This window comes from Emys orbicularis, chromosome 25, assembly GCF_028017835.1.
Source record: "Emys orbicularis isolate rEmyOrb1 chromosome 25, rEmyOrb1.hap1, whole genome shotgun sequence".
NCBI classification, from domain to species: domain Eukaryota; kingdom Metazoa; phylum Chordata; order Testudines; family Emydidae; genus Emys; species Emys orbicularis.
The window spans coordinates 14682278-14701794 of NC_088707.1; the positions used below are offsets into that span (position 1 = coordinate 14682278).

General features: G+C 54.1%; 1 protein-coding gene across 1 annotated transcript in view; it reads left to right on the top strand.

Moving 5' to 3' along the window:
• Positions 1-1476: 1476 nt before the first annotated feature.
• Positions 1477-19517, top strand: part of FMNL1 (formin like 1) — a 63751-nt gene continuing 45710 nt past the window's right edge. Inside the window, exon 1 of the mRNA XM_065422449.1 lies at positions 1477-1629. Coding sequence (XP_065278521.1) covers positions 1477-1629 — 153 coding nt within the window. The remainder of the gene's footprint in view (positions 1630-19517) is intronic.

Consider the following 19517-nt stretch of genomic DNA (forward strand, 5'->3'; position numbering starts at 1 on the left):
TTTGCAGCTGGAGAAGTTGAAGGTGGGTGGAGAACAAGGCGGGGCCTGCAGGCAGAGACAGGATAATGGTTTGGTTAAGGCAGGTGATCCCAGGCAAATCACTTAAGCCACAGGGTCAGCAGGTGGACACTAACTGTGCGTGCTTCACTTTCTGGAGGCTACATTTGACATGCTGTCTGTGGGGTCACTGAGAGCCAGTGCCCCTGGAGCCTGGCTACCCAACGTGGAAATGTCTCTCGTGCCAGAGACCTGCCTCACTGACTGGTCATTTTCTTCCCCCCTTTTCCTGGAGACATTCCGGCTGCGAAGGAAAGTTTGCCAGTGGGAAGCGAAGGTGAAAATGAGTGACGGTCCCAGGGCACCCTAGGCCGGGAGCAGAAGCAGGGGCCTCGCTCTCGGACCTAGGCTGCAATTCCCAGCTACTTCTTGCTGTTTGTGATCAACTGGCGCCCCTGGAATTAGCCCCTTGCATTAGCGCCTCCTGCCCACAGCAGAGCCCCAGGCCGAGGGCCCTAAGCCCAGGGGAGCACCCTACTCCAGCCCCATCAACGGGGGGCTGCTCGGGGGTGGCATGAGATTGTTTGGTCTCCGCTCACTGAACAAGGGGCTGTTGGGTGCTCCCGGGAGCTGCTGAAAGTGCAGAACCAGGCCCCGCTCCTCGCCGAATAAGCAGCCGTTTGACCCAGTTCCCCCCCGCTCCAGGAGGCAGCCGGGACTCGAGGCGAGCCGCTGAATCCCAATTTGCCTTCGCTCCTCGGTTCCGCGAACTCATCCTTGGCTGGAAGCTGTGGGCTTTGGGACCCTGAAGCCCCCTCCCTGCCGGTCCTCTGCTGCTCTCCTCCTTTCCAGCAGGTGCCTGGGCCCTGCCTCTCCCCGGCCATGGCCCCTGCCTTCGGGGGCCGGGCAGAGCCGGGCGCTCCGCCGCCGCCCCGCTCTCCCTAGTCCCCTTGGGCCGTGCGGTGCGGACTCCGCCCTGCCCGGCGGAGAGGGGCCATTGGGGGCGGGGGGGCTGCACCCGAAGTTACAAATAGCCGAGATATAAAAACACCAGCCCCGGCTGCAGCTTCGCTTCCTGCACAGCGCGCACCGCGGAACCGCAGCCGCTGCAGCTGTACCCTGACTTCCTCCCCCAGCCCCAGCCCGCGCCTGCTGCAATCGCCGAGGGACGCGCCGCGCCGAGCCGAGCCAGGGGCTGCCCGGGCCGATGGGACGCCGGCTCGCCCCTCCGAGCCGCGTGGAGATGGAGCCCCGCAGGGCAGCAGCCGCGCCTCGCACCCGGTGCTGATTGCGGGGGGTGCGGAGAGTTCCTGGGACGGCTCCCCCCTTGGGTGCAGGCGGGGGGCTCTGAGCTGGCCCCGCTCTCGCCTGCCCCTCGCACTTTGGGAGGAAAGTTTCCTCCTTTCTGGCCCCTTCCTCTTTTCCAATCTGGATTTGGGAGCCTGGAAGCAGCTTTCTGGGCTGGGCAGGAGCAGCAGGATGGGCAACGCGGCCGGCAGCGTGGACCAGGCTCCGGCCAAGGAGACTAAGACCCAGCCACCGGCGACAACTGTGCCAGCCAAGCAGCCCGCGCCCCCGAAGCAGCCCATGCCCAGCGCTGGGGAGCTGGAGGAAAGATTCACCCATGTGCTGGTAAGTCCCTGCGCCCCCAGGACCGCCCGCCCCCAGTGGGTCTCTGCGGGGAGCAATGTACAGTGACAGCATCTATTGTTTAACTGCCAGAGGCTGTCTGAGGCTGCAGTGTACCCAGGGGGACCCTGTAACTTTCCCCCTCTGGCTGGCCTGTAAGACAACTTTCTGGAATTGCCCATTGGAGCAGGGAGGGGCTCAAGGCGGCGGCCCCATGGTGTCCAAGTCACTGGGGCGGTGAGGCCAGCACACGGGAGTGGCCGGCCTGGCCCCCATTTCTATCCAAGCGTGATGGTCCTGTGTCCAGAGAGGTCACCAAGACCTTCCGCTCCCTCTCCGAAGCTGGTGGGTGATGCTTCTTGGCCTCTCGCCCTTGGGGAGGAAATATCTGGCCTCCTGGAGAAGTTGTAATGTGGGCGGGTGTGTGAGAGTAAGAGAAAACCCAGCTGACATCAAGGCATCTCTGAGGGGACCCCACTGCACGCCCACCCAGCCACGTGCCCGCCCTGAGCTATGTCTGCACCGTAACTTTTCACTACTGTGTTCTTGCAACATGACCGTTATCTCGGCTGCCTGGCTAGCTGGGCCTGAGCCTTGCAAACGGAAGCAGATCTCTCTCTGCTTTCAAAAAAGAGAGACTGGGTGGTTCACAATGTCAATTTAAAATGGACGGGCGTTGGCCAGGGGAACCCCCGGGCAAGAGCAGTGAGGTTCTGACACGTCATTTCCCTCACCTTTTGATTTGTAATTTGATTCAGTGCCTTGACCTTTGGGATTGTTGGGAGACAGACCTGGGGAGAAGGGGTTAAATTCTAACCCAGAGATTTAGTGCTTGGACCGCTCCTGGCACAGCCTAGAATTTAGATGTTTTGGAAACTGTCGTTTGCCAGGTTGCATAATTGGTCCAGCGAATCGGCGATCCTGCCTTTGGCAGCAGCCAATTCCTGATAGTCCAGTGAGTGTGTGTGGGTGTAATGCACTCAGCCCCCTGTGCAGTGCTGCACACCAGAGGAGGTGAACCGTTCCTTCCTGACCTCTGCAGCCATCAGTTTGTGTCCTTCAGTTGCATGGCCATGCGTCTTTGGTATTTGGGGTCCATCCTTGTTTTAAATCTAGTCTCGGATTTGACTCTCTGCCCTCCTGCAGCAAGGAATTCTGCAAGTTGTTTATATGCTGCTTCAATTTGTTGTTCAATTGAGTGGCTTCACCCCCCCCCCCCCAATCTAGTTATGGGACAAGCACAAACCGAAGGGAACAATCCGGCTTTCACAGTCACTAGAGCTCTTTGAAATCTCCAACACCTCAGTCAAACCCTCTCTAATGCTACTGGTTTCCATGCTAAACAATATTTGATTTTGAAATTCCTTGTTTTAGAGAACTTCCCCCCCACACACACTTCCATCCTTGTCACCAGCTTTGCTCTCCTTCTAGGCCTTTTTCAGCCTCTGCTCAGCTCAGTGGGAGGTGATGAATACTGGGCACAGAGCTGCAGATTGGGATCCACTCCTGGTTTAAGTTAAGAGGCCGTAATTACACAATATTGTGAATTGCATTTTCCCCCTTTTATCCCATTCGGGGAGCCTATTTGTTTGTTTTTACCTGCTGCTCCTGCTTCCGTCACTGCCTCACTCCTGGGACTAGTCCTAACTCAGCTCTCAGGGGCTCTCCCAAGATCAGCGTCCATCAGTTTGCCACTGCATGTTGCGCTTGATCAAGTTATAACAAGATTTGGGGTAACGTTTTCAGAAGTGCATAAGGGAGGCTAAGCTCCTGAGTGCCTAAGTCCCTTTTGGAAATGGGATTTCATAAGAACAGCCAGACAGGGTTAGACCAAAGGTCCATCTAGCCCAATATCCTGTCTATCGACAGTGGCCAATGCCAGGTGCCCCAAAGGGAATGAGCAGACAGGTTATCATCAAGTGATCCATCCCCTGTCGCCCAATCCCAGCTTCTTGCAAACAGAGGCTAGGGACACCATTCCTGCCCATCCTGGCTAATAGCCACTGATGAACCTATCCTCCATGAATCTATCTAGCTCCCTTTTGAACCTCGTTATAGTATTGGCCTTCACAACACCCTCTGGCAAGGAGTTCCATGGGTTGACAGTGCATTGCATGAAAAAATACTTTCTTGTGTTTGTTTTAAACCTGCTACGTATTAATTTCATTTGGTGGCCCCTTGCTCTTGTATTATGAGGAGGAGTAAATAACACTTCCTTATTTACTTTCCTATATCACTCATGATTTTATAGCCCTCTGTCATGTCCCCCCTTAGTCGCCTTTTTTCCAAGCTCCTCAGACTCTTGGTCTTGCCTGTACAGTTGCTGGAACTAAGCCATGTTATAAACATGTTAGAGCGGTGGCGCTTATACTATGTAATCCCTGCACAGCACCTATTGCAGACACTCTGGTGACAGGTCCTTTAAACATTCCCCTAAACTGGTCCTTTCACCTCCTGTCATTCCGCCAAGTCCTTCAGTACGTTCACGTCCACTTGGCATTTCTCACAATCTCCTCCATCGTGTTTTTTTTTTTTTTTTAAAGGATGCAGGGTCTTGTGGTGAGATCACAGGGCTGGGAATGAGGTAAACTGGGCTCTATTCCTGCCTCTGCCACTGGCTTGCTGCATGGCCCTGGGCAAGTCCTTTTCCCTTCCTGAGCCTCAGTTTCCCTATCTGTAGCATGTAGCATGGGGATAAGCTTCCTCCCAGCAGGGCTGTGCGACTTCATTCAGCAATTTTTGTACAATGCTTTGAGCTCTGAACGAAGACTTGCCCCACTAGCCCAAATGACTTTGTATCAATCTCGGTGCCCTCCAAATACACAGTGAATTGGATAGTCCAGTCCTGAGCTCCTGGTCGCTTCCCTTACTCTGCGGAGCAGCTGTTCAGCATGACCCTTCGTTTCCTGTCAGTTAACCAGAGCCTACGTACAATGGGAGCTTTCCTCTTTGCTCTGTATTTCCCTTAATAGCCTCTTCACAGTGTCATGGATTTTAGGGCCAGATGGGACCATTATAATCCTCTCGTCTGACCCCCGGCGCGGTTCAGCCAGGGAATCTTGGAGCCTAGAACTCCTGCTTGAACTACAGCCTAGGAAGGCCCCTGGTGGGGTCTTGTTTTGATCTGCCTTTTAAAGAAGCCATGTCTGTGCACCTCCCAGCGGCTGGGGGAGGGGTTAGCCACGCAGTTCAGTGGGACCAGTAAAATGTGGGCAGCTCGAGTTTACTGCTCTCTGTAAGCCTGGAAAGAGCCACTTCCTTGCTGCCCCTGGCAAGAGAAGGGGGCTCGGCTCTCAGTTCCTGCAGCTTTTGCTGTAAAAATACAAAGTTCTCGGCTGTTACAGACACACAGCAAAGATTACACACGAGACCCTGGTGCCACCCAGGCAGTGCCCCATGGGATGTTCTTAGGATTGAGCCCAGTGCAATTGACAAGACTCTGGTCAGTTTTCACTATTGCTGTTCAGCACTGAGCAGCCCTTAAACTGACAAGGATCATGTTGGTTTCACTCTGCTGCTGGCTGGGAAAGCTCAGGGCAAGGCTGATACGTTCTTTTCAAGACTTTGCTGTCTCTTACCCCAATTGCAGAAGGGGGTGGCTTAGTGATCAGCACCAGGCCTGAACCCCTGCCTTGCCTGGAACACAGGTTCTAACATCAGCAGTGTCCACCGACCCTGTATCTGCTATAGATACATGGGTTCTATGCAGTTGTGTGTGTGGGGAGGGAGGGGTTTGGCCTGGGTTCTTTGTTCAAAATTTGCCTTCCATTGCAGCGGAGGTTGAATTTCTGTGTTTCTAGGTTATATACCGCTTGGGGGTGAGGCAGGGGCTTTATGAGGATAAGATGATTTACATCTACAGTGTGCTCCCAGGATGTGTCACTCCTGGCGCTGAAGGCTGAGCATGGTCTGCTGGTTACAGCAGGAGTCAGGATTTCTGGGTTCTGTTACTCCCTGGCTGGGCGGCCATGGGCAAGTCTGCCTCTGTTTCCCCATATGGAAGGTGGGGACATTGTGGGGCTGACTGAATGCATGTGAAGCGGTTTAAGATCCTGGGCTGACAGGTGACGAGAAGAGCAAAGTAGCATTATTAGAACAGCATGTCTTAGTCCCATCCGCCCCGCCAGGACCCTAAGCCTAGCTCTGCAAGGAACATGGGAACTCTGTCTCTTGTGAAACATTGCTGATGTCCCAATCTCTCTTCCTCCTTCCCGTGGACTCCCCCATGCCAGTGACTAGCACTCAGCTCTGAGCATGGGGGTGGTTTTTGCTAGGCGTGCAGGAATTGGGGCCTGGCATTTATCTAGGTCCCAATCCTTCTAAATCTGCTTGTGAACTTTCACAGCCCTCTCTAAACGCGTCTCTGTAACGGCGAGTTGGGGGGGTAAAACATAACCCTCAGCATTGCAGGGGTCTGCATGCTGGTTAGATCAAAGTTTATTCACGAGAGTGGTTGCTGGTATGTGCGTTGCATTAGGGTGACCAGATGTCCCGATTTTATAGGGACAGTCCTGATTTTTGGGTCTTTTTCTTATATAGGCTCCTATTACCCTCCCCCCACCCCCGTCCCGATTTTTCACATTTGCTGTCTGGTCCCCCTACGTTGCACTGTGGATGCAATTCATGTGCATACCATCCCATGGCTCTCCGGCAGCTCCTGACAGCTGTAGCTGCATCAGCAAGGCAAAAATGTTGGGGCTTGTCTGGGCTGTGCTTTGGATGCAGCTGGGATGGCCCTGCAGCCCCCTGCAAGTTCCCATGGACTAGAACCCGACAGGTCTTTGGTTGGACAGAGAGAGATTTTGCAGTGTGGGTCAAGCCTGTGGCTGTTTCAGCCTAATGCATTAGCCTTCCACCCCCAGAGACCTGGACTGCAACCGGACTGAGGTTACCAGCGGGCGAGTTTCTGAATCCTTCTCATGCCATCGGACATCACTTAGGACAAAGCTCTGCCATCCCTGTCTATCCTGGGCAGCTCTCTGTGCATCCTCTGTGGTGTTAAGTCCCTTCCTGGGGGCTGCCCCTTGGCAGTCACCTTGTGAGCGGTGCAGCAGGAGTTCTCATTTCTCAGAGGGCTACCCAAGCTGGACAGGTCAAACGGTAGGGACCAGCCAAAAAGCAAAGCTCTGGCCCTCCAGGGCAGGGGATGAGCAACCACCTATCCCCACAGAACAGACACGTCACAGAACCACAGCAAGGGATGAGGTCACAGTCACACAATGCAGCGTGAATGGAAACCTGTGCTCAGGAGAAGCCAGGCCTGGCAATTACAGGGGTCCTGCAGGAGAGGGCTGAGGGGCAGGCTGAGGACCGGGGTAGCAGAGGATGAGACTGTAAGTCAGGAAGGAGGTACTTTGGCAGAGCTGGGGATGGGGATAGCAGGGGGCTGTGGGTTGGAATTGAGGGGCACTGGCAGAGCTGTGGGACGGGGAGAGCCCAGGGCTGGAATTGAAGGGGGATTGTAGGTCAAGATTCCTGGCTCTAGTCAGTGCTTTTTATCCTTGATTATTAAAGCCTTTTCTACATGGGGAGTTCTACTGGAATCGCTCTAGCAGAATAGTTGTTCCTAGAACTCCCCCGTGTGAACGGAATAAAGTCGGTCTAACTGGAATAAAATCTCTTTTCTTTTGGAGAAGAGCGTCACACAGAGTTACTCTGCTGCAGCGTTACGCATCAGCTTCTCCGCATGGACGTGACCTCGGTCCCGATTTGGGAGGGGTTCCCACTGGTGCAGCTTTTCCAGTGGCAGTTTGCTAGAATTCCCCAGTGCCCACGAGCCTGCAAGCCCAGGTGCTTTTCCAGTGGCCCCGAGAGAGGTGGGGAGAGGGTCAGGAATAGAAGATGGAGCTGGGAATTGAGGCCAAAGCTGGAGGGAGGTGATTGTGAGCAGGGGCTGCAGGCAGGCCCATCCAAAATTGCTGAATGAATTTTCAGCTGGGCTGGTGAGGCCACATGACCCCTCCCTCACAACAGCTCCATTCAGAATTCGGCTGTGGGGCTTGTGCACAGGCTGGGGGGGCTCAGAAGATGGGAGCGGGTGGGGGTGTCGCCAGCTGGGGATAATAACTGTGAGATCTGCAGTTCCGGGGCAGGAAGGGTGAAACCCCAGATGCAGGTTGGACAAACTCCCTTTCTTCACCCAGGCAGATTTTTTTTCTTTCTCCTTCTCCGATCTAAAAGCGACCAGCAGAATTCGGGTGGGTCATGAGGTAGGGAAGAGACTCGGGCTTGTCTAAGGCCCCAGGGAATTCCAAACCCATTAACAGGGAAAGCAACAACCAGCTCTGTGAGCTCACTGGCCTGGGCAGTGTCCGTCTGCACCAGGCCTGGGCAGTGTCCGTGAACAGCGGGTTTGCTTCAGTGGATCAGAGCACATCCATCTAGGCCAGTCTCCTGCTGCACTGGAGCAAGACCACTCTTGTATCGCGTCTGCTCTCCCACTGCCTGCCATGCTGGAGCAGCCCTGGCCCCCGCTGGATCGTATCATTGGTCCATCTCGCCTGGCCTCCTACGCCCACCACACTGGTCCAGCCAGTGGACCAGCTGGGCTCAAGTTCTCAAGAGTCCAGGGCCAGGTTTCCAAGTGCTCAGCACCCACAGCTGGGACCAGATTCTCCACAGCGCTCCGAGGCCACTGTGCTCTGTGCGTAAAATGGGAGCTGAGCACTTTGGGAAATCCGGCCCGGAGGAGCTCTCTTGAAGACTCTGGCCGCAGGCTAACTAAAAAACGAGCACTGTTCAAAATCGGTGCAGCACATGTTGAACGGATTAAAAGCTGGCCAACTGATCGATCTCAAAAAGGAGTTGTTAATGGGGACTCGTCATCCAGCAGGGGTGTTTCCAGTGGGCGCCCACAGGGATCTGTGCTTGGCCCATTGCTATTCACTATCTGTACTGATGATCTGGAACAAACTATAACCATTGCTGGTAAAGTCTGCAGCTGAGACACGCTGAGGGAGTGGTAACAATGATGGGGACAGGTCACTTATACAGAGTGATCAGGCTAACTGGGTAGGATGGCCTCACGTGCACAGGTAGGTGGAAGGTCAGACCCCTAGGAACAAAGAATGTAGATCACACTCACAAGACAGGGCAAAAAGTCCTTCTCCCAGGTGGCTTATTCTTTCAAGGATCAGCATGAGCTGTGTGTCCACTAGGAACACAGCAAGCCCTTCCAGGTGCAGACCAGGCCCAAGGGAGTGAATGCAATCCGTGGAGATGCCGTGGTGTATGGCATTGGCGAGACTTGCTGGCTGCTGTGTCCAGGGCTGGTATCCGCCCTTCAAAAGGGATGTTGACAAATTGCTGAGAAGAGACCTACAGCCTGGCTTTAGGGAGAGAAACCGAAGAAGGTCAGTGTATTTAGTTACGGTTAAGAGGTGACATAATCATGGTCTACAAGTCCCTAGGTGTGGAGAAGAATTCTGATAGCAGAGGGCTCTTTAATCTAGCAGACAAAAGCATAACGAGATCCAGTGACGGGGAGCTGAAACTAGAGAAAATCAGATTAGAAATGAGGCAAAATTTGTTAATATTGGCAGTAAATAACCATTAGAACAACAGACGGAGGATTCTGTGGCCTGGAGCCGTTACATCATTGGGTGTGTCTTTCTCACAGACCCGCTCTGGCTCAACCCGACGTTCTGGGCTGGGTGCAGGAATCCCAGGGTGAGGCTCTCTGGCCTGTGTTATGCAGGAGGTCAGACTCAATGAGCGTAACGATCCCTTCTGGCATCACGCGCAATGATTCTCTTCTCCGGCCCAGGCAGTGGCCCTTTCCTGCCATTCTTTTATAAGGCTCCTCTGCAGCTGAGCAGTTTGACCCATGCTGGGCTGAGCTCTGCAGACTCCCCCTCCGACCAAGCCAGGTTCAAACGACCTGCCCCTTTTTACAATCCTGCACTGGAGTGGATTGGGGTGGAAAGAGCTCCTGCTGCTTGGCAGCCCTTCCCTGGCCATACTCCCCAGCACCCGGACTGGCCGTGAATCTGCCTGGAGCTGTCGCTGTCCCTGCCTCGTCTGCACGACTCCCCGTCCCGTAGAGCCGGGCGCTGCCACGCCCTGACCCGTGGGCCGCATGCGCTCTCTGCCGGCTGCCTGGGCGGGCTCTCCATGGCCTGTGACGCAGCGACCGAGAGCGAGGACCTGGAGCCGCTGGGGATGTGGCGGGTGAGGGGGAGGGTGTTTGAGAGGCTGGGACTCGAGGGTGGCTGAGCAACCAAATTTACTCCATGTGCAGAGTGAAGCTGCTACTTGCTCTTAAAATAGAGCTGGGAGCAGCAGGCGGCTGCTCTGTCACGGCAATATGCTAAGCAGCCTCAAGTGCCGTAGCAACTCCTTGCTTGTCAGCAGATGGAGCGTGAGTGACGGGTTCTGTTCTGGCATCAGGATCCCAGGAGACCCCATAGCTGATGCTGCGTGTGGGAGGGGGGAATGCTCCAAGCCTGGAGACCTGCTCGCTTCCAGCCCCCGGAGTCTCACCTTGTAGGGGATGGAGACCTGATCCAAGGAGCAGAGTCAGTGGCCTTGGCTTTTGGAAGCCTACGCTGGTCAGCCCGGCCTGGGACAGGGGCTGCCCGGCCCTGCATGACGTTACCACGAAGTGGGGGCAGCTCTGGAACGAACTGATCTGAACAACTCACTGAGTTGGAGCCACCTGGCGCTGCAGTGAGGATCTGGTCCTGAGGCCAGGTTAAGCACCAGCAGAGACCCCGGGCGGGAGGCAGGCAGGGCTCTGCTGCTGGGTGAGGCTGGTATCAACCCTGAGCTGACAGCACTGCTGCCAGGCGACTGGCCCTGCTCCTCAGACGGGGTCAGTGGGTTTGGGGCACAGAGACTGCTCAGCTAAGGCCTGGCTTTCCTTGCGGCCCAGCCCTGTGGGGTGCTGCGGGCCCCCGACCCAGCTGAGCGCCGGGAGAGCATGTGGGCCTCGGGAGTGGCTCGGACAGTTGGGGTGGCAGCGCCGGCTCCAGCATTTCTGCCGCCCCAAGCCAAAAAAAAAGCCGCGATCGGCGGCGGCAGGTCCTTCGCTCCTAGAGGGAGTGAGGGACCTGCCGCCCCCAAATTGCCGCAGGTGCGGCCCCTCTCCCTTGGCCGCCCCAAGCACCTGCTTGTTAAGCTGGTGCCTGGAGCCGGCCCTGTGGGGTGGGAGGGTGGATGCACTTTATTCTTTCTTGGGGGAAAATGTGCTGAACAAATTCCAAGTTTGGGTAGGGAATTGGAGTCTGTTTCTGCCTCCCCCATTCTCCTGGGCAGGTCGGGGTATCCCGCCCCGCCCCTGGCAGGGCTGCAGGGGGCTGTTTCTATTACAGTAGCACTAGAGGCCCCAGTGAGATCCGGGCCCGTTGTGCTGGGCACTGCTGACGCAGGCCCAGCGAGGGCAGGGACTTGCCCAAGGTCACCCAGCAGCTCAGTGTCCGAGTCTGGAATAGAACCCAGGTCTCCTGATGCCCAATCCAGGGCCCTACCCACTAGGCCGTGGTGCCACCGCAGCTTGCAGGGGAGGGAAGATCTGACTCTTGTACCTGCCGTGTGTTCTGAGTCTCTGGTAAAGGCCCAGGTGGGCCCCAGGGGTCTGTGTCTCCACCATGGCAGCCGCCATGCTGGGCAGTGCAGCAGTCGCTCCCCAGTGGCCTGTCTCCGTGGGGCCATTGCAAGTGCATCTGTTGGGTGGGCTTGGGGCAAGATCCCCGAGAGCAGGGGCCCAGCAGGGTGGGGTGTGTGACGTTGTGCAGTCTACATGGTTTTATAAAAACATGATCATAAGTGAATATAATGTAACTGGGATAGTTTTATAAAAAATTTGATAATAAGTGACTATAATGCAAATGGGATATGCTTTGTGCAAAAGGTCTCTTGTAAGGTATCATTACAAAGCTCATAAGCTACTGAGTGTGATCATCCTATTTGTAGAAATGTACCACTCTTGTATCTAAAACTAGAAATATAAAATGTAACTCTGAGGGCCTATTGTAATTATGTAAAGTGTGGGCCATTAATGATGGTTTGGAATCTTGATGACTCCCATTGTCTGCAGATGGCTGTTTACCTGTGAGTCTCCCTGTATATGTGTGTGCTGGCAAGTGAGTAATGAAGTCTTGCAGTGACATGTGATCATGTCACCTGAACTGGAATCCATCTTTAACCTGGTGCTTTTCCAGTGAGGGGACAAAGGGTTCCCGCCTTATGCAAAAGATATATAAAGGGGTGGAAGAGAACTGAGAGAGAGAGAGGAGCCATCATGGAGAATCCCCTAGCTAACACCTAAGCTGGAACAAAAGCTGTACCAGGGGAAAGAATTGTGCCCAGGCCTGGAAGGTGTCCAGTCTGAGAAAAACTTACTGAAGCATCTCTGAGGGTGAGATTATCTGTATTTAGTTTGATTAGGCATAGATTTGCGCATTTTATTTTATTTTGCTTGTGACTTACTTTGTTCTGTCTGTTACTACTTTGAACCACTTAAATCCTACTGTCTGTATTTAATAAAATCACTTTTTATTTAGTAATTTACTCAGAGTATGTATTAATACCTGGGGGAGCAAACAACTGTGCATATCTCTCTATCAGTGTTATAGAGGGCGAACAATTTATGAGTTTACTCTGCATAAGCTTTATGCAGGGTAAAACGGATTTATCTGGGTTTAGACCCCATTGGGAGTTGGGCATCTGAGTGCTAAAGACAAGCACACTCCTGTGAGCTGGTTTTCAGGTAAACTTGCAGCTTTGGGACAAGTGATTCAGACCCTGAGTCTTTGTTAGAGCAGACTGGAGTGTCTGGCTCAGCAAGACAGGGTGCTGGAATCCTGAGCTGGCAGGGAAAACAGAAGCAGGGGTAGTCTTGGCACATCGGGTGGCAGCTCCCAAGGGGGTTTCTGTGATCCAACCCGTCACAGTGGCGTAGTCGGCAGGATATGTGCACAGCTGATTGCTTTGAGATACTGGTAGTGATTTTAAGTAAGTTTTAAGTGTGGTGGCTGGAGAACAGACAAAGTGGTTACTGGTTTGTTATTTTCTGTTTGCTTATTTCGGGAAAGGGAATTAGGGACAGAAAAGGAAGCAAAATAAGTAAGAATGAAGATCAAAAGAAGCTAAAACTACACAAGTTGCAAATTGCCCAGAAAGACTGAACAATGGGCGCTGGGAATGTCTCTGTTAACTAAGAAGCCCCTGAGCTGAGTACATCTCAGTTTCAGTGAACTGCAGATGGGTGTGGCCCAACCTCTGTCTGTGCTGAAGCTGACTGGAGTGTCTAACCTAGCAAGACAGGAGGGGAGGGGTGCCTGTTCTGGCAGGAGGGTGTTCTCTGTGGTATCCCAGCTCATCAAGTGATGGTCTCAAGGGAAAACAAATGGAAATTGATGTACAATTTGCCTGGAAAAAGGCTGACCTGGAAAAAGAAAAGGCTGCCCACCAGCCTGGACTTAAGAGACAAAGCAAGTAAGACCCAGAAGTATGACCTGGCTGTAATGAAGTGAAAGAGGTGCACAGAGACATGTATCCTGGAGCTGGAAGTTGGGGTCCTGGTGACTGCTGCGGTGGGAACAAACCCCAAGGACTCTAGCTGGAAGCAAACCCAACCTGAGTGAAAGGGGGGGGATTTTGCTGGCCAGCGAAAGGTCCCTCATAGCTGGTAGCTGTGAGCCTACAGCTGGGTCAGGGTCTCTTTCCCTTTTGGGGGACACAGGAGTGTCTGCCCAGTAGGGGAGCCCAAAAACGAATTTTAGGTATACTGCCTCCGCCATGGTCAGTGTCCAAGTCTCTGGCAGTAAGTTCAGGAGGAGGGTGTGACGTTGTGCAGTCTACATGGTTTTATAAAAACATGATCATAAGTGAATATAATGTAACTGGGATAGTTTTATAAAAAATTTGATAATAAGTGACTATAATGCAAATGGGATATGCTTTGTGCAAAAGGTCTCTTGTAAGGTATCATTACAAAGCTCATAAGCTACTGAGTGTGATCATCCTATTTGTAGAAATGTACCACTCTTGTATCTAAAACTAGAAATATAAAATGTAACTCTGAGGGCCTATTGTAATTATGTAAAGTGTGGGCCATTAATGATGGTTTGGAATCTTGATGACTCCCATTGTCTGCAGATGGCTGTTTACCTGTGAGTCTCCCTGTATATGTGTGTGCTGGCAAGTGAGTAATGAAGTCTTGCAGTGACATGTGATCATGTCACCTGAACTGGAATCCATCTTTAACCTGGTGCTTTTCCAGTGAGGGGACAAAGGGTTCCCGCCTTATGCAAAAGATATATAAAGGGGTGGAAGAGAACTGAGAGAGAGAGAGGAGCCATCATGGAGAATCCCCTAGCTAACACCTAAGCTGGAACAAAAGCTGTACCAGGGGAAAGAATTGTGCCCAGGCCTGGAAGGTGTCCAGTCTGAGAAAAACTTACTGAAGCATCTCTGAGGGTGAGATTATCTGTATTTAGTTTGATTAGGCATAGATTTGCGCATTTTATTTTATTTTGCTTGTGACTTACTTTGTTCTGTCTGTTACTACTTTGAACCACTTAAATCCTACTGTCTGTATTTAATAAAATCACTTTTTATTTAGTAATTTACTCAGAGTATGTATTAATACCTGGGGGAGCAAACAACTGTGCATATCTCTCTATCAGTGTTATAGAGGGCGAACAATTTATGAGTTTACTCTGCATAAGCTTTATGCAGGGTAAAACGGATTTATCTGGGTTTAGACCCCATTGGGAGTTGGGCATCTGAGTGCTAAAGACAAGCACACTCCTGTGAGCTGGTTTTCAGGTAAACTTGTAGTTTTAGCTTCTTTTGATCTTCATTCTTACTTATTTTGCTTCCTTTTCTGTCCCTAATTCCCTTTCCCGAAATAAGCAAACAGAAAATAACAAACCAGTAACCACTTTGTCTGTTCTCCAGCCACCACACTTAAAACTTACTTAAAATCACTACCAGTATCTCAAAGCAATCAGCTGTGCACAGATCCTGCCGACTACGCCACTGTGACGGGTTGGATCACAGAAACCCCCTTGGGAGCTGCCACCCGATGTGCCAAGACTACCCCTGCTTCTGTTTTCCCTGCCAGCTCAGGATTCCAGCACCCTGTCTTGCTGAGCCAGACACTCCAGTCTGCTCTAACAAAGACTCAGGGTCTGAATCACTTGTCCCAAAGCTGCAAGTTTACCTGAAAACCAGCTCACAGGAGTGTGCTTGTCTTTAGCACTCAGATGCCCAACTCCCAATGGGGTCTAAACCCAGATAAATCCGTTTTACCCTGCATAAAGCTTATGCAGAGTAAACTCATAAATTGTTCGCCCTCTATAACACTGATAGAGAGATATGCACAGTTGTTTGCTCCCCCAGGTATTAATACATACTCTGAGTAAATTACTAAATAAAAAGTGATTTTATTAAATACAGACAGTAGGATTTAAGTGGTTCAAAGTAGTAACAGACAGAACAAAGTAAGTCACAAGCAAAATAAAATAAAATGCGCAAATCTATGCCTAATCAAACTAAATACAGATAATCTCACCCTCAGAGATGCTTCAGTAAGTTTTTCTCAGACTGGACACCTTCCAGGCCTGGGCACAATTCTTTCCCCTGGTACAGCTTTTGTTCCAGCTTAGGTGTTAGCTAGGGGATTCTCCATGATGGCTCCTCTCTCTCTCTCAGTTCTCTTCCACCCCTTTATATATCTTTTGCATAAGGCGGGAACCCTTTGTCCCCTCACTGGAAAAGCACCAGGTTAAAGATGGATTCCAGTTCAGGTGACATGATCACATGTCACTGCAAGACTTCATTACTCACTTGCCAGCACACACATATACAGGGAGACTCACAGGTAAACAGCCATCTGCAGACAATGGGAGTCATCAAGATTCCAAACCATCATTAATGGCCCACACTTTACATAATTACAATAGGCCCTCAGAGTTACATTTTATATTTCTAGTTTTAGATACAAGAGTGGTACATTTCTACAAATAGGATGATCACACTCAGTAGCTTATGAGCTTTGTAATGATACCTTACAAGAGACCTTTTGCACAAAGCATATCCCATTTGCATTATAGTCACTTATTATCAAATTTTTTATAAAACTATCCCAGTTACATTATATTCACTTATGATCATGTTTTTATAAAACCATGTAGACTGCACAACGTCACAGGGTGAACAGGCCGGGTTCCTGCCTGATCCTGGAGGGGTTCGAGAGACAACTGGAGCAGGGACAAACCTGGTGCCTTCAGCCTACTTCAGGGAGCAGTGGGAGCCATTGCTCCAGCTGTACTCCACTGACCCTGGGGGCCAGGAATCCTGGGTTCTGTTCCTCTCTGCCAGTCCCCTGTGTGACCGTGGGCCGGTCACTGCCCCTCTCTGGGCCTGGGTCTCCCCTCTGTGCCATGGGGACAAGCTCCCTCCACCCGGGTGGGTGTGAGGGCTGATCATGGGCAGGGATGTGAGAGCTGCTGATGGTGAGGGGCAACACGCCGCTCCTGCCTTTCAGCCACAAGCTGGGTGGTGCTTATTTCTGCACCAGATCTGGGTGCGGTTCGTGCATCTCTCGCTCACTGTGAGACGCGTCTTTCCTGCTTGTGCTCTGACTGGCTCCAGGTGAACCGCTCCTTCCCCTGAACCTAGGGAGATGGACTCTGCAGGGCTGCCCTGCCCCTCACTTCCCAGGGCAGAGCCCCCTCCCATGGCACGTGTCAACCCCTGCACTGATCAGCAGGGTCACCTCAGGACCAGCCCCTGAGTTTTGTGGGTCTGCCCCACATGCTGGGGTGGAGTGATGCTATTCTAAAAGCTCGACCTGGAGAAGCCTATTGGCACATGGGGCCACCCCCTCTCCCCCCCGCAAAGCAGGCGTGTTCCCTCTTGTAATGTGCTAGTTTTAAATGTCCCGAGCAATGGCGGCTCCACCAGACATAACCCTCAGCTCTCTTCCCCCGCGGGGCGATTCCTGGGGCTTCCCCTGCAGGATCTCTCCCCCAGGCCCCAGCTCCCTCTGCCTCCCAGCGTGAGGCTCCAATCCCCGGATATCCTGGGTGATGTTCCCTGGACGCACCTGCCACTCCCCCTTGGCAGCGGTGACCCTGGCTCCTGATGCAGGGTCCAGCCCAGGAGACCTCTGGGTCTATACAGAGCCATGCACTCGGGGCTCAGCCTAAACTGTCCCTTTTAACTTCATCCCCCATCACTTCTACCTGCACCTGCCCCAGCCCCCGACTGATCCGTGGTGGAATTCGCAGTCACTCGGCTCTGAGCAATGGGTGCTGTTCCGAGCTGTACCACGGCACATCCTCCCAGTGCTCCCGCGAAGCCATCCTGCCCCACGCTGGGATGTTAAACAGCTGCCGTGCTCGGCCCTCAGCAGTGGCTGCATTTCAGTGCTAGGGGATGTGCTCAGTTTGCAGGGAAAGGCATTGTATACCTGGAAGTGCTTCGACAACCGTTCCCCCCAGAGGCACCGTTAACTTCTGGCTCCAGAAATAAGCCGTCGTGCCCTGGGTGGGGCATCAGGTCAGGGAGGGTTAATACGGCACAGATGGCAGAAGCCAGCAGTGATTAGCCTAGGTGGATGAATAACCCCCAGTGATTAGCCAGTTAGGCCTGTCTCCTTGCTGGTCCCTGCTGTGCTGGGCGCAGAGTCTCCAGAGTGGGGCTGGGTCGTTTGGCTGGGGGTCAATGTACTGAAGCCGTCAGTTTGTCAGGCAGGCCCAGCCCTCAGCTCCCACTGCCCCAGCCCCGGGGGAAGGGGATGAAGGCAGCCAGCCACACAGGACATGCCTAGTGCTCAGCTGAGTCTGCTCCAGATGCCACGGGTCCAGCTCTGCTTCCGTCCCCTCTCGGCAGCTCGAACCATAATCCCCGCCCGGGGCCAAGCAGACCCAGGCCAGGGGCATCTGCATTTCGAGGCCATAACCCTTTACTGCCCTCGGCCTTATGCCCCCGGTTCCTGTGGCACAGCACCTGTGGGGCTGATACGCAGCACTTGGGTTTCTGCCTCTGGAGCCAGGACTCCAATCCGGTCACCCCTGAAATAAGTGGGGGTCTTTCATCAGTGCCCAGGGCAGAGCTGGCTGCATGCCAACAGCCTGGCGCGACTGGCCGCAGCGTCCCGAGAAGGTGGATCTGGGCTCTGAGATAGCGGGTGGAAGGCGGCGTAGTGCCGCGGGCACTGGGCCGGCTGGGAGGGTTTATGGAACCCAGTTACCAGCCTCCGTCAGCTGAACACTTCAGCTCTGATAGTTAGCTAGGTGCTTTCCCCCCTCGCTGGGCAGCCCCCATGTGGGTAACAAGTGCCTCAGCCCAGCCCTGGTTGGGAGTGGGGGCGAGTCCTTTTCCCCCCTCTAATACTCCACCTGGCACCATGGCAGCAGCATGGTCCCTGCCAGGTGCCTCCTTGGCACCGTATTAGGAGGGTTGGCCCCTCGGGGGGGGAGCGGAGAGCCCCCCCTCCCCCGATTGGTGGCCAGAGGCTCGTCTTCATCCCTCCTGCTCTGCGAGGGGCCTGGAGCCCAGGCGGTTGCATCCGCTGAACAATCCACTCCCGTCCCTTGAGGAAAAGCTGAACCTTGGGCCATCAATAATGCAGGCAGCGGCTGTGCTGCCTGGTGTCCGGCTTGGCCATGGCAGCAGCAGGTGGAGGGTGGGTGCAGAGCCGGCTACATCATGCAGTACAGGCACCTCTGGGGAAGGAGGCCCCTGGAGCGGGGCTGCCCGAGTTTGGCTGTGCAGTCCCTATGCACAGGGGCCATACGGCTGGATACTGACCAGTCCCAGTGGCACAGGCAGAATCAGGAGGGTGGAGGAGCTAATGGGCATGTTACTGGGCCCAGTTTGTAAACAACCCAGGGGAGAGTCTGCGTGTGTGTGTGTGTGTGTGGGGGGGGGACAGGAGCAGGTGCCGAATCGTGTGGGGCTTGTTGAGCCTGCCCAGTGGGGGGGCATGGGTCAGGGCCAGGGAGGCCCCTTCGCGTAGCGCGGTGGCGTGATGGCGGCTGGAGCCCAATAGGACCCTCAGACTCCAGTGTCTCCAAAGGGCAGCATGGGGGGCTGAGGGTGGGAACCCATCAGTCCCATAAGCATCCCCAGAGTGGGGGGATCTGGGGACTCCCCCGTGAGGAGTCTGCACTGGGGCTGCTCCTGTCGCTGGCCTCTCCATCAGCATGAGATAGACTCTGGACACAGTCCCCTCCACTCCCCACGACTCCCGCCCACGACCAGCTCCTGGCACCCTAGGGTGCTCCTGCATGCTACCCCCTGCCCCCACCCCAACGCAGGCTGAGGCCCCTGCCCTGGGAGCTCCCCCACCCCCCAAGACACCAGGAGCGCACGTGTCTCTCGGCAGGAAACCACAGGGAGGGGCCCAGCATTTTCTCGCTCTGCTTCTTGTGCCACAACCCACTGACACCACCCGTGGTGGTAGCCAGGGGTGCAGCAGGGTGGTTGCTTCCTGCCCCTCGCTGCCTGGCTGGCCTTGGGGGCACTGGGAATCGGGAGGGAGGGGGATCCCCCACGAGCCACAGCCAACCGCCCAGCTGCTCCCAGACAGGCTGCGGATGCTGCTGCCAGGCCAGGCTGGGCTGGCGGGAGGGAGGTGGTGACAGGAAACAGCCCGTGTCATTGTGGAGAAAAGCCTGGGCTGTGCGATGCTCCTCAGGCAGTGCGGCTGCCTCTGGGGAAGGGCTGGTGTTGAGCTGTGGCCGTGTCTGCGCCCCGAGTGCCTGCTATGTGTCCGCCCATGGGCGGCTTCCGTGTGATGGGGTCTCTGGGTATGCCCTGGGCGTGTGCCTGTCTCTGGGTGCCCCTGGGTTTGTGCCTGGGTGTGTGCCCATCTCTGGGTGTTCCTGGATGTGTGCTGTGGATGTGTGCCCGTCTCTTGGTGCCCCTGGGTGTGT